The following is a 12,363-nucleotide window of genomic DNA, read 5'->3' as shown; positions in this document are numbered from 1 at the left end:
ATCATCCCTAGCTAGCAAGATCAGTGGTCAGGGATGATGGGAAATGTAGTACAAAAACAACTGGAGACCCAAGTTTGGGAAACCCTGGTGTAGAGTAAGTAGATGAAAAAGGGTTTTTTTTCTCTTTCTTAAATCTAGACTGCAGAATCATCCAATGATGCTTAATGGTAGGAAATTTGGGACAAACAAAAAGTGCACACAGCACATAGTTAAATTATGGAATTCACTACCATAAAATGTTGTGGTGGCCACCAACTTGGATGGCTTTAAAAAGGAATTCGCCTTGTCATCCATTAATTTACCTGTCGGTGTTTAGTAGTCATGAGGGCTCTGTACTGTTTCCAAGGTAGCTTGCCTGCAAGGACCAGTTCAGACCATAGGTGTCTGGTTTGCTACTTTGGGAAACAGGATGATAGGCTGCCCGCTGCTCTTCTGTTCTTATTTGCAGAGGGTGAAAAGTACACGTGAGAATCCCTTTGGCTCCCCCTCGTGACATCAAGTTCCATTGCAACTCATTGTTCCTGTCAGATTATAGAGAGCCTGTCTGCATGGCAGACTTGACAGAAAAGCAATGTGTTTGTAAAACTTGGGGATTAAGGTTAATGCATATTTACTGTGCCTTAAATTCTAATGCTAAACCACACCATGGCTTAGCACAAATGCATGAGCCTGAGGGTTCCTCTATGAGCTAAAGCATGGTTTGACTATCTGCTGAACCTGGACTCATGGCTTGTCTCACTCCAGACAAACCATGAATTGTGCGTCTCTCCCCCCCCCCCCCCAAGTTTATTTTGTAATTAGAAAACATATGTAAATTTACACACAAACCATAAGGTTTGTTCTTGAGTTTATAGCTTATGGAGGAGACCAACCACAAGCCCAGATTTGGACAACACATTTGGCTAAACCATGGCTTAGATCTGAGTAGTGCAGCAACAGGAAGGAACACACACACACACAGGCTGCCATCTTTTCTCCAGGAAACCACTCACTTGTGTGTTTCCTCTAAGCTGTGGTTCGGCTTAGATTGTCTGCACACCATACATTTAAAGCACATTATTTGCCCTGGAGAATCCTGGAAATTGTAACGCTGTGAGGGGTAAACTCATTTCCCAGGATTGCTGGGGAAAGTCATGTGCTTTAAATATATGGTGTGTATGCAGTCTAAGACTTACGTGTGAATTAACTTAAAGCAAAACATTTGGGTTACATAATTAGGAAAGATAAAGAGGGACTATTTTCTCAGCTATGGAAGTTATGCTTAATACGCTTAGCCTGCATATCTACTATGGACTCAATGGCTTTATGTTCTGTTAAGTAGACAATTGCTGCATGTTGGAGTGAAGTTTCTGCTTATGCAAGTAGTTTCTGACTTTCATAAAACATCATAACAGCAAAAGCCACACCTGAGAAGCGCCTTCCTGCCATATAGTTACTTAAGGCCTAAGAGAGCTTTCTTTCAATAGAAGTGAGCAAATTTGCATGATTCTGGGATTTTAAAAAGGGAGTCAATTTGAGTAATAAGCAGTAAACTCTTGAGAGGGGATAAAGGAGATGCTGGATAAGTCCATGGAAGTAGCTTATGTTACTTTGAAGCAATGCTTGTCTTCTTATTTTGCATCAACATTCCATTAGTTGTCTATATCAGTGTGAGAAGAGACTTCTGAAAACCTAGAGAATGAAAACAAAAATCCCATTCATTTAGACTTTCTTTTCAGTATTATAGTGGCCTGATTCAGATATAATGCTGAACCCTGATTTAGTGTTATGAGCAAAAGCCTCCTCCTACCTTCCATTTTCTCCTAATTGCAGTTCATTTTAACTCAGATGAAATGACAAACTGCACTTGGTTGAAAACAAGAAGGGGGATGCTCATGATCTCTGCGATGGAGGAAGGGTGCACATCCTCAGTGTAACCAGTGTAAATTCCTGCCAATATCTTTCATCTCTCTTTGCTCCATACCTTTGGTTTTCATCATCCCAGACCTTTCTGCACACTTTTAAAATACAACCTAAAATTATTGCATGCGTGCTGGTTTTGAATTTGAAGGTGAAATGTTTGTTCTTTGTCTCTCCTCAAGGGCATCGGAAAGATGACGAAACACCTTCTGGGTGGGGACCTGTGGAGCTTGTGGCTGTGATTGCAGGCCCGGTCTTCCTTGTGTTCGTCATTTTGATCATAGTGGTTTTTGTCTTTCACCACCACCAGCGAGTATATCACAATCGTCAACGGCTGGACATGGAAGATCCATCTTGCGAGATGTGTCTATCCAAGGACAAAACCCTTCAAGATCTAGTGTATGATCTGTCTACCTCTGGCTCTGGCTCAGGTACAAATGGCTTCCTTTTTATGCAACATTTTGTTTTTTAAAAATGTTGCTAAGCTATGTTATATGGCTCTAATTTTAGTAAAAATGCAATATATTCACCTTATTATGTTTTCATATATGCTGTAAGCCACCCAAAGTGACTGGGGAAACCCAGCCACAGGGGCGAGGTATAAATACAGTGGTGCCCCGCAAGACGAACGCCTCGCAAGACGGAAAACCCGCTAGATGAAAGGGTTTTCCGTTTTGGAGGCGCTTCGCAAAACGAATTTCCCTATGGGCTTGCTTTGCAAGACGAAAATGTCTTGCGAGTTCCTGCGGGTTTTTTCCCCTTTTTTCCCCCTTTTCCTAAGCCGCTAAGCCGCTTATCAGCTGATCCGCTGATAAGCCGCTTAACAGCTGATCGCTAAAAGCCGCTAAACCGCTAATAGCGCTAATCCGCTAAGCTGTCAATGGGCTTGCTTCGCAAGATGAAAAAACCGCTATACGAAGAGCCTCACGGAACGGATTAATTTCGTCTTGCGAGGCACCACTGTAATAAAATTACTATTATTATTAAATCATTTTCTTTAATATGATGGAATTCTGAAACCATTCTCCTTCTTAGTGTTGCAGTTTAAACAATAGGTGCTGAAAGCAAGTAGCAAGTGGCCCTAAATTGGCTGCTGTTCTTGCCTGGAGTAGGCATTTGTTATGAAGTTAAAGAAGAGAGCGCTTTCTTCCTCAGAGTCAAGTTCTCAGCAGTTATTTTCCTTTCCCTTCTGTTGCACAGCAGGGGTAAAAATGGGCAGGAAAGGAAGGATGTGCCTTTGCTCCACTTCCTTATGTGCTGCAATAGGTGCCCATGTGACTTATCACCTTCCCAGTGTAGATTATAGTTCAAATCAGGCCTGGCATAGCTGCATTCACATCTGCGGCATATCTTTGGCACAAGTTAGCGTATCATTTAGAGCATTCAAAATGCTTCTCAATAGCTCAGTAATTGCCAGCGACATATAGGATAGATTGTCAATGTCCCCATTTTGCACACAGGACTGACTGAGGTTGAGCGATGGGCAAGCCGCAAATATGGTCTAGTTGTACCCATTGCTAAAATGGAATCTGAATTGAGAATGTGCCAGTTTTCTACTCATAGGCACCACACGGGACACTGAAGTTATAAATGGATTGCCTATAGCATAAGGTAAAGGTAAAGGTACCCCTGCCCGTACGGGCCAGTCGTGTCTGACTCTAGGGTTGTGCGCCCATCCCACTTAAGAGGCTGGGGGCCAGCGCTGTCCGGAGACACTTCTGGGTCACGTGGCCAGCATGACGAAGCTGCTTTGGCGAGCCAGCACCAGCGCAGCACACGGAAACGCTGTTTACCTTCCCGCTATAAAGCGGTACCTATTTATCTACTTGCACTTAAGAGTGCTTTCGAACTGCTAGGTGGGCAGGAGCTGGGACCGAAAGATGGGAGCTCACCCCACCGCGGGGATTCGAACCGCTGACCATACGATTGGCAAGCCCTAGGCACTGAGGTTTTACCCACAGCGCCACCTGCGTCCCAATAGCATGGTCAGATGCAAAAGAGACAGGGTTCCTGCACGACAAGTGGCAGTTGCTGAAATTCCCTCTTCACATCTGTTATAAAGCTGAAGGAGCCTGCTCTTTTTTGCACATGACGCCTTAAGAGGCTCTTGAATACTTAAAGCCAACCCACCTTGGCTTCCTGCCCTATGGTATCCTTTTCAACACTTCCCTTTTTTACTGCATGAGTATTCCACTAACAAACCCTGTAAATGGAAGCCCTGTGGAAGGGCTTCCACTTGTGCAACAGGTTTTTCCCATATGTGTGACCCCCCAAATTGGCTCGGGGGTCAGGAGAACCCCAGAATGGCATACAGATGGAGAGTAGGGGGGTTGTTCTGCCTGGCATTAGACAGAACATTCAGCATAGCACAATGTTGAATTCAACCCTTTCTTTCTGCATATTGAGCATTGTCAGCCAGCCACAATAGCAAAGGCCGGTTGTGCACATAGGACTGCAGACTCAAGCTCCTGTTTCAGTGACGTGGCTGCTATGCTTCTTTTGAGGATATCCACACTTTGGATCTTTAGAAGATAATTGCTGCATCAGGCCCTAATAAGAGCAGGAAATCTTTGATTTGGATTCTTGAATACAGTGGTACCTCAGGTTAAGAACTTAATTCGATCTGGAGGTCCGTTCTTAACCTGAGGTACCACTTTAGCTAATGGGGCCTCCTGGTGCCGCTGCCACGCAATTTCTGTTCTCATCCTGAAGCAAAGTTCTTAACCCGAGGTACTATTTCTGGGTTAGTGGAGTCTGTAACCTGAAGCGCCTGTAACCTGAGGTACCACTGTATGTCATAACCAAACTTGGCCTACTTTCTTCTTTATACTGGCCTTGTCTTCCCTATCTCTAATTTAACTTTTTGCCGGCAGGTTTGCCGCTCTTTGTCCAGCGCACTGTGGCTCGGACAATTGTCCTGCAGGAAATAATCGGCAAAGGTCGTTTTGGGGAAGTGTGGCGTGGCCGGTGGCGTGGCGGCGATGTAGCTGTGAAAATCTTTTCTTCGCGGGAAGAGAGATCCTGGTTCAGAGAAGCCGAGATCTACCAAACGGTCATGCTGCGCCATGAGAATATTTTGGGGTTTATCGCTGCAGACAACAAAGGTATTTTGCTGCTTCTGCATTCCAGTAAACGAACCAGAGTTACAGATTGTATTTTAAAAGATTGCTTTGTGCTATCTGCAGTCTACATTATAGTTTCATGGCGATGTTGAAGCCTCTGTGTCTGTTGACTGCGCTGATGTGTCATCCTGAAATGTTCGTGAATGCCTTAAGTGCTGAGAGACAAAGCAGCAACACAGCACAATTATTTTTTTACTGTTTTTGGTGAGAGGCCAGTTTCGATAGGGCTAAAACCTCACACTGACTCTGGCGGAGGAAGAAAGGCAAAGAAACTAGAAAGCTAAAGGATTATGGGCAAGGGAGGCATACTGTTGTCTTTCTGTATCTTAAGGCTTCCATAAGACAAAATTCAGCTGGGGCAGTTCTCCCCTCCTCTTCCTGCCCCCCTATCACAATGATACAATAATAGACACTTCACCTGGTTCAATCTTCCTTTCTGATCAATGATAGGAGGCACAGGGCCGCTCTCAGGGTCTTCACCTGGAAAATTCAAGGGAGTCATCATGAAGCACTCAAAGAGTTGAATGTGAAAAATCAATTTGGGCTGACCAGATGGGAGGAGAGAGAGCTCAACCTTGGGTGAGTTAACTCTAGACCCAGGTGTGGGGAACCTCTGGCCCTCCAGATGTTTCTGGACTAAACTTGTGTCGACCCTGACCAATGGCCGTGCCAGCTGAGGCTGGTGGGAGTTTGAGTCTGACAGCAACTGGAGGGCCGCAGTTTTCTTACCCCTGCTCTAAGTTGAGCACAGGAAACTGCAGCAGTGGCTAGCAGAGCAGCTCTGAGTATCACTTTGCCTATGTCTGTCCATGACAGGGGCAGCTTTGCATTTGGCTGGTGGTGGTTCAAGCGTAGAGCAACCAGAACCATCCCTCTCCCTCTTTCATATGTGCAACAGTCACAGCCTTTGGCTTCTGATTGCTAACTGTCGTAACAAAGCGGAATTGGTCACATTGGCGTGATTTGAATATGTGCAGAATTCAGATGTATTACACTGGCATATTTCCCAAGCAGCATGTCACATTCCCCCTTCAAAAGGTTATTCAAATTCAGCTAGTTCAAATAACTCCCTTCTCAAAACTGATTTTATTGCAGACCAGTGTACAAATAACTTTTCCCAGGCCTTCAGAAACGATTAACCTCACACACCGTGAGGGCTCCTGCCTTTTAACTTTCACCAGCTTCTAGTTTAGTGACTGGCTCATTTATTAGTTTTTCTGTGAGAGTGTTCAAGCAAAACCTCCCCTGGAGTGGCTTGGGGCTAAGCAAGTCCTAGGACTTCATTCACGGCAAAGTCATCTGACTTCCTCCATTTCTGTCCAAGCTGTTCAGTTTCTCAACCTGGAAAACATACCCAGCCCATCACAGATGCTTCTGCTGCTATAGAAATCACTTAAGCTTAGTGCGCTTTTTAAAATTCATGTCTCTGTACCAGCTTGGATATTGCCAGTTTTGAGAAACAGCTCTTGCATTATAGACCTGATCTTGCGCCTCTCATGCAAAATTGATAATCTTAACAGGAAACGAAGGTTAACAGTTACTCTTATTAGTAGCTATTAAAGAGTATTCATTGTCTGATGATGCCAAAGAAGGCTGGTATAAAATGAGTTGCTTTCAAGTATATGCAGTGTTGTGTGTGCGTATGTGTGCTTGGCCTTTGGGGACACCAGTCGTTTGCTCCTGTAATGCCACAACAATGTGCTTCACTTTGGAGCTGTTCATACAGCAGGAGCAAAAGAATGTTGTATGTGATTTATCACACACTGTCTTCTATTGACAGCCAAGTCAGGCAGCTTCAGGGATCTGTCCCTTTCCTAGGGCTGGGTGATATCTGGTTTTCAGCATTGTTATAAACATCGCGATATACCTATATATCACAATGTCTGGAATATGAATGGAGCCATGTAGAGGCATTGGCTGGCTTCATGTTTTCCCCACATTGTGATTTTTGCATAGAACACACACACACACAAAATGATTCGTGATATATTGCCAGGTCAGAAATTAGGAAACCAATATCACAATATGGACCTTGAACCCATTTTGGACGATACATCGCCCAACCCTAACACACATCATGATTCGCAATATATTCCAGGTCAAAAAGTATGAAACCAATATCATGATATGGACTTCAAACAGGTTTTGGATGATATTTCAATATATTGCCAAGCCCTACCCTCTCCTTAGTCTCCCAGGGATCATTGCCTTTGCTAGAGATCATGACAGGGGGAATTTCTGTTGTTCCTCCCTTTTCGTTGGGGCAAAGTGTGCGAGGACCAGCCCTGTTGGGGTCTGCCGCTCGCAGCAGTTCCAGTTTGTCTTGTGTCTGTAGGGCTTATTGGCAACAGATCTGGTCTGGCAGTTTGCTACTTCCTGGGAGGCAGTGTGGCCCATATCGAGATCCAGACACCATAAAGTTCATATGGCTGTTTGAAACTGCTACATGTCCTAAATAGGGGCAAGGTGATGAACGTGAAGTAGGGTTAGGGTATTAGACAATGCTTATTTTATTATTTATTTATTTTTAAATAAAATTCAAGCTTTTCACGATGTAATTCTCCAAGTACCATACAGTGGTATGTCTGGTTACGTACTTAATTCATTCTGGAGGTCTGTTCCTAACCTGAAACTGTTGTTAACCTGAAGCACCACTTTAGCTAATGGGGCCTCCCACTGCTGCCACGCCACCACCGCGCGATTTCTGTTCTCATCCTGAAGCAAAGTTCTTAACCCGAGGTACTATTTGTGGGTTAGCGGAGTCTGTAACCTGAAGCGTATGTAACCTGAAGCGTATGTAACCTGAGGCACCACTGTACAGCAATAAAATATACAAAACTTAGACATAAATGATTTCTATCCCACCTTTAACCCCCACAACAACCCTGTGAGGTAGGTTAGGCTGAGAGGCAGTGACTGGCCCAGGGTCACCCAGTGAACTTCATGGCCCAGTTGGGATTCGAACCCTGGTCTCCCAGGCCCTAGTCTGATATGCTAACCGCTATGCCATACTGGCGCTAAAATTTAAACCGCTGAAATATAAAACCTCAAGAATTTAAAGGCCTAGAATAAAGCGGTTTTGGCCAGATGTCTGAAATTCAGTAGAGATGGTTCATGTACAATTTCTTGTGGGAGGAAATTCCATAGAGTTGGACCTATGACACTGTAGGCATGACTCCTCGTTGACGTGAGTGATACTTGGGGCCTGTAAATAGTCACCAATGGTGCTCCTCCCAGTGATATCAGTGATCAACTACTAAAGAAGAGTGGCAAGAGAAACTGATCAACTATGCTGAGATGGTGAGACTAAGAGGGAAAATTCGGAACCAGCGGGACCAGACTTTCCTAAAGGAATGGAAGAAGTTTTCGATATATTTGGAAAGCAGTTGTAATCAATTGACATCGCTTGTAGGTTTAAAAGAAGTTTTGTAAGGAGTAATTTATAAATTATTGTGAAAAGAATTAAGAATAGATGTATTGGAAATTTGAGTTTATAGCAATAATTATAGTAACAAAATGCACTTTTAGAAAGACTTTAGAAAACCATCGGTCGAGGTTGAAGGAAGTCTTAGGCTATGAAACCCAAAATTTCAAAATGATGTTTAAAAGGATGTTATGCTGGAAAATAGTGTAAAAACCAATAAAAAATTGTTGAAACTGATATTGGTGATCAACTTAGAGTGTACAAAGTAAGGCATCGTGGGACTGAGTGATTCAGGGCTTTGTATACTACTAGCACAGCAGCCTTGAACTTGACCTAGTGGATCCCATAGTAAATGTCTGCAAACATATTCACGCCGGATAGCTCCGTTAGAGCGTGGTGCTGGTAACGCCAGGGTTGCAGGTTTCTACTGCATATTCCTGTATTGCAGGGAGTTGAACTAGAAGATCCTTTACAACTCCACAATTCTGTTATTCTATACAGTAAACAGATTTTTCTGAACTGTTCTGCCTTTTGTTGTATATGCTACCTGCTGCTCTTCAATGAATTCCAGCGCAAAAGTATGGCTGCTGTTTTCTTCACCCTTTTGATGGGCCCTTCTCCCGTTTGCCTTGCCAACAGATAATGGCACTTGGACTCAGTTGTGGTTGGTCTCCGATTACCATGAGTATGGCTCTCTGTTTGATTACCTCAACCGATACACTGTAACCATCGAGGGGATGATTAAATTGGCTCTGTCCGCTGCCAGTGGACTAGCACACCTGCACATGGAAATTGTGGGAACCCAAGGTAAGAAACAGGTTTGACAGATGCACATTTTACAGAGGTCGTTTAGGAAGCGACAAGGCTTCTCTTAAGACCAGCATAAACCGAGGAAGACGAAGTAGCTCATTCTTTAGATGAAAGCAGGAAGAAAGTTTAAGTCGGCTGGTAATGAGACTAGTAGTATTTAGGGTAAAACAAGTAAGCAACCTGTATAAACCACAATTCCCTACATTAGAAATCATGAGGAACTGTAGTTTGAGGTGATCAGGATTGGTTTCCCAAGGAGTTACCGTTCCAGTGCTTGTTCATATCTGCTAAACTATCCTTTTAACAATGTATATCTGCACAAGGCCACTATCCTATCTACTGGCTCTTGCACTGAGTCTGATAAGAGATCTTGTTTATTTCCGTCATAGTTAACACTTTGTAGTTTGTAGTTTTAACACTGACTGAGCTTTGTGGCTTTTGTGGTGCTGTCTGCTCCTTTTTGGACTTTATTATTGGCAAATAATTTTATCATTACACCAAAGGACAATTGTAGGATTCTCTTTCATTGCGTTTTACTAGGAAAACCTGGGATTGCTCACCGGGACTTGAAATCCAAGAATATACTGGTGAAGAAGACTGGAACTTGTGCCATTGCTGACTTGGGTCTGGCTGTCCGCCATGACGCTGTTACTGATACAATTGACATAGCCCCCAATCAGAGGGTTGGAACAAAGCGGTAAGAAAATTGTGGCTCAGCTGATCAGGGGTTCAGTGTTGATGGCTTTGGGTGAAGAGCCAAAAATACGACCCAAAGTTGTTGCAGTTGCTTCATCTATAGCAGGGCTGCCTGACCATTTTTGGCCAAATGGCTACATTGACCCTTGTCCAACCGCCAAGGGGCAGCATACCAATGGCGAATGTGGTCACCCCATGCTCTCTGTCACACACATGAGACACACAGAGATATGGAGGTGAGGGACACATAGCCCTCAGCTGATCAACGTAGATGAGCTGTGAAGTGAGGCTTTCACTCCCTCCCTGCTCATTGAATGGTGGAGACCAGGGAGAAATTTAAACTTCTCTGCCCATCCCAGTTCTGTTTTACTTGAGTCCCGTCCCTGATGGCTGCCCAAATTGGTGTGTCTTTGGCCAGAAAATTTTACTTGTGGTTGGGGAGAGAGGATTGGCTCAGGCTAGGGCTGACCGGTATCTGGTTTTCAACTTCGTGATATCACCAGCTAAGCATTGCAATATACTGATATGTCACAATGTGTGAAATTAGAGGCATTGGCTGGCTTCACGGTTTTTCCCGCATTGTGATTTTTGCATAGCGTGCACACACGCACACGCGCACACACAAATAATCATGATTCGTTATATATTGCCATGTCAAAAATTATGAAACAGATAGGGGTTTTAATCCAGTTTTGGACGATTTTTTGATGTATCACCCAGCCCTAGTCTAGGCTAGCTGTTGACAAACCCTGGTTTATATTCTCTGTGCTTTTCTCCTAGATCAGACGCTTGCCAAGTGCTAACTGATTTGTTTTGCCTACATACAACATTAGGCTTAAGACATTTGACTAGTTGAAAACATTTTTTAATGCATTAACTTCATTAGAACCCCCCCCCCTTTTTAGTCACCAGCAGATTTGTTATTAATGTTAATGATAAAAACAAATTAGTTAACTGCTTGTTTGACTGCAGTAATCTAACTTTAACAATAGCTGGACACCTAGCGCAAGAATTCAACAACTGCTTCTCTGTACTGTTCGCGTGAATCCCATACTCAGAAGAGCAGAATTTGCACTGCGCTTTTATCTGTGATCACCCCCCTCCCTCCACACACACACACAAATACTCTCAAGCAATTGGGGATGACTTACAATAGTGTTTCATGCATTTTACTTCAACTATTATTCTCAGTTGTTTCAACAGCTTTTTTATTTTTTTAGACGTGAGTAGTCTCTCGAGCATTTTTGGGAGGTGGCAGAAACAATGGGCATCATTTTGAAATTGTTGGAAAGTGCTGGACATGGCTTCTCCCATCATTTCATTCATACACACACATACACACACACACACACACACCCTCAAGAGGACATTGTGTGTGTATAGATTTACAACAAAATATGAACTGAACATTAAGTTCCACCCCCTGGTGCTCATGTCATTTTGAGGGTTGTTTTTTTTAACGTAAAGGCAATAATTACTTATTTTAAAAAATAATAATTTCTGTCAGAATGTGCAGTTCAGTTGAATGGGCTTTCAAACAAGGGGCCTGCCCTGAAAATTGTGGTTCTTGCGCCATAGTTACAGCAAATGATACTTCTGTATTACTCTCAGATATCATAATAGTATTAGATTTTAGCCACAATAGATGTCATAGTAATTAATGTGATTTGTTCTTATTTTGATTCAGCTACATGGCTCCCGAGGTTCTTGATGAAACAATTAACATGAAGCATTTTGATTCATTTAAATGTGCTGATATCTACGCCCTGGGACTAGTTTATTGGGAAATTGCTCGGAGATGCAACTCAGGAGGTAATGGCTTTTTTTTCTTTTCTCTGCATAGAAATTAAGAGGGTTTCTGCCTGCTCCGAATGTTGCAATAAAATAGTGCCATCCAAATGCACAGAAATTTTTAAAAGGATGTAGACTAGAGATGTAATTAGGAGGAGCATGGGAGCTCTGCCTGTCTTGTTTGGAGAAGGAAGTAGCCTTGCTGATTCAGAAGATCACGTTGTTCCCATTGACTCAGCATTTTAATCAGACTCTTGCTAATGGGTTTGGTGGGGATTATTGACATGTCTTTGGTGGGTGGAGTCTCTGTTCTAGATGACTTTTAAAATGGTTGTTCCTGTTTTCTTGGATGCACTGAGTCATTAACATGAAGTATTAATCAACATCACCTGACCTAATCTGAGTTCACATGTGCATGTTTGGTAATTCATATATTGGCATATTTTGTTTCAGAAAAGTTTCAAGAACATGCTGGTCACTCTGTGTGTTATTTTGATGGTCAAGTAGTGGGCATTATAATTCAGATTCCCCCCCCCCCCCCGTTGTATTCTTTGTCGTGGACTGAGGAAAGCTGATTGCTTCTCAATTATTGGGTGTCTTAATAGGTGATGAAGGGAAGCG

At 43.2% G+C, this 12,363-nt stretch overlaps 2 protein-coding genes across 3 annotated transcripts in view; both read left to right on the top strand.

Moving 5' to 3' along the window:
* Positions 1-12,363, top strand: part of ACVRL1 (activin A receptor like type 1) — a 261,538-nt gene that overhangs the window by 93,360 nt on the left and 155,815 nt on the right. The window lies entirely within an intron of this gene.
* The window catches only part of ACVR1B (activin A receptor type 1B), a 41,723-nt gene that overhangs the window by 20,465 nt on the left and 8,895 nt on the right, over positions 1-12,363 (top strand). For both annotated transcript variants that reach the window (XM_079966393.1, XM_079966394.1), the window contains exons 3-7: positions 2,082-2,330; positions 4,773-5,003; positions 9,085-9,252; positions 9,796-9,952; positions 11,639-11,763. In XM_079966393.1, coding sequence (XP_079822519.1) covers positions 2,082-2,330; positions 4,773-5,003; positions 9,085-9,252; positions 9,796-9,952; positions 11,639-11,763 — 930 coding nt within the window. The remainder of the gene's footprint in view (positions 1-2,081; positions 2,331-4,772; positions 5,004-9,084; positions 9,253-9,795; positions 9,953-11,638; positions 11,764-12,363) is intronic.

Source organism: Podarcis cretensis (genome assembly GCF_951804945.1).
Source record: "Podarcis cretensis genome assembly, chromosome: 2".
Classification (NCBI taxonomy): Eukaryota; Metazoa; Chordata; class Lepidosauria; order Squamata; family Lacertidae; genus Podarcis; species Podarcis cretensis.
Note: the sequence above shows the minus strand (reverse complement) of the source record. Positions and strands in the feature narration are given on the sequence as shown.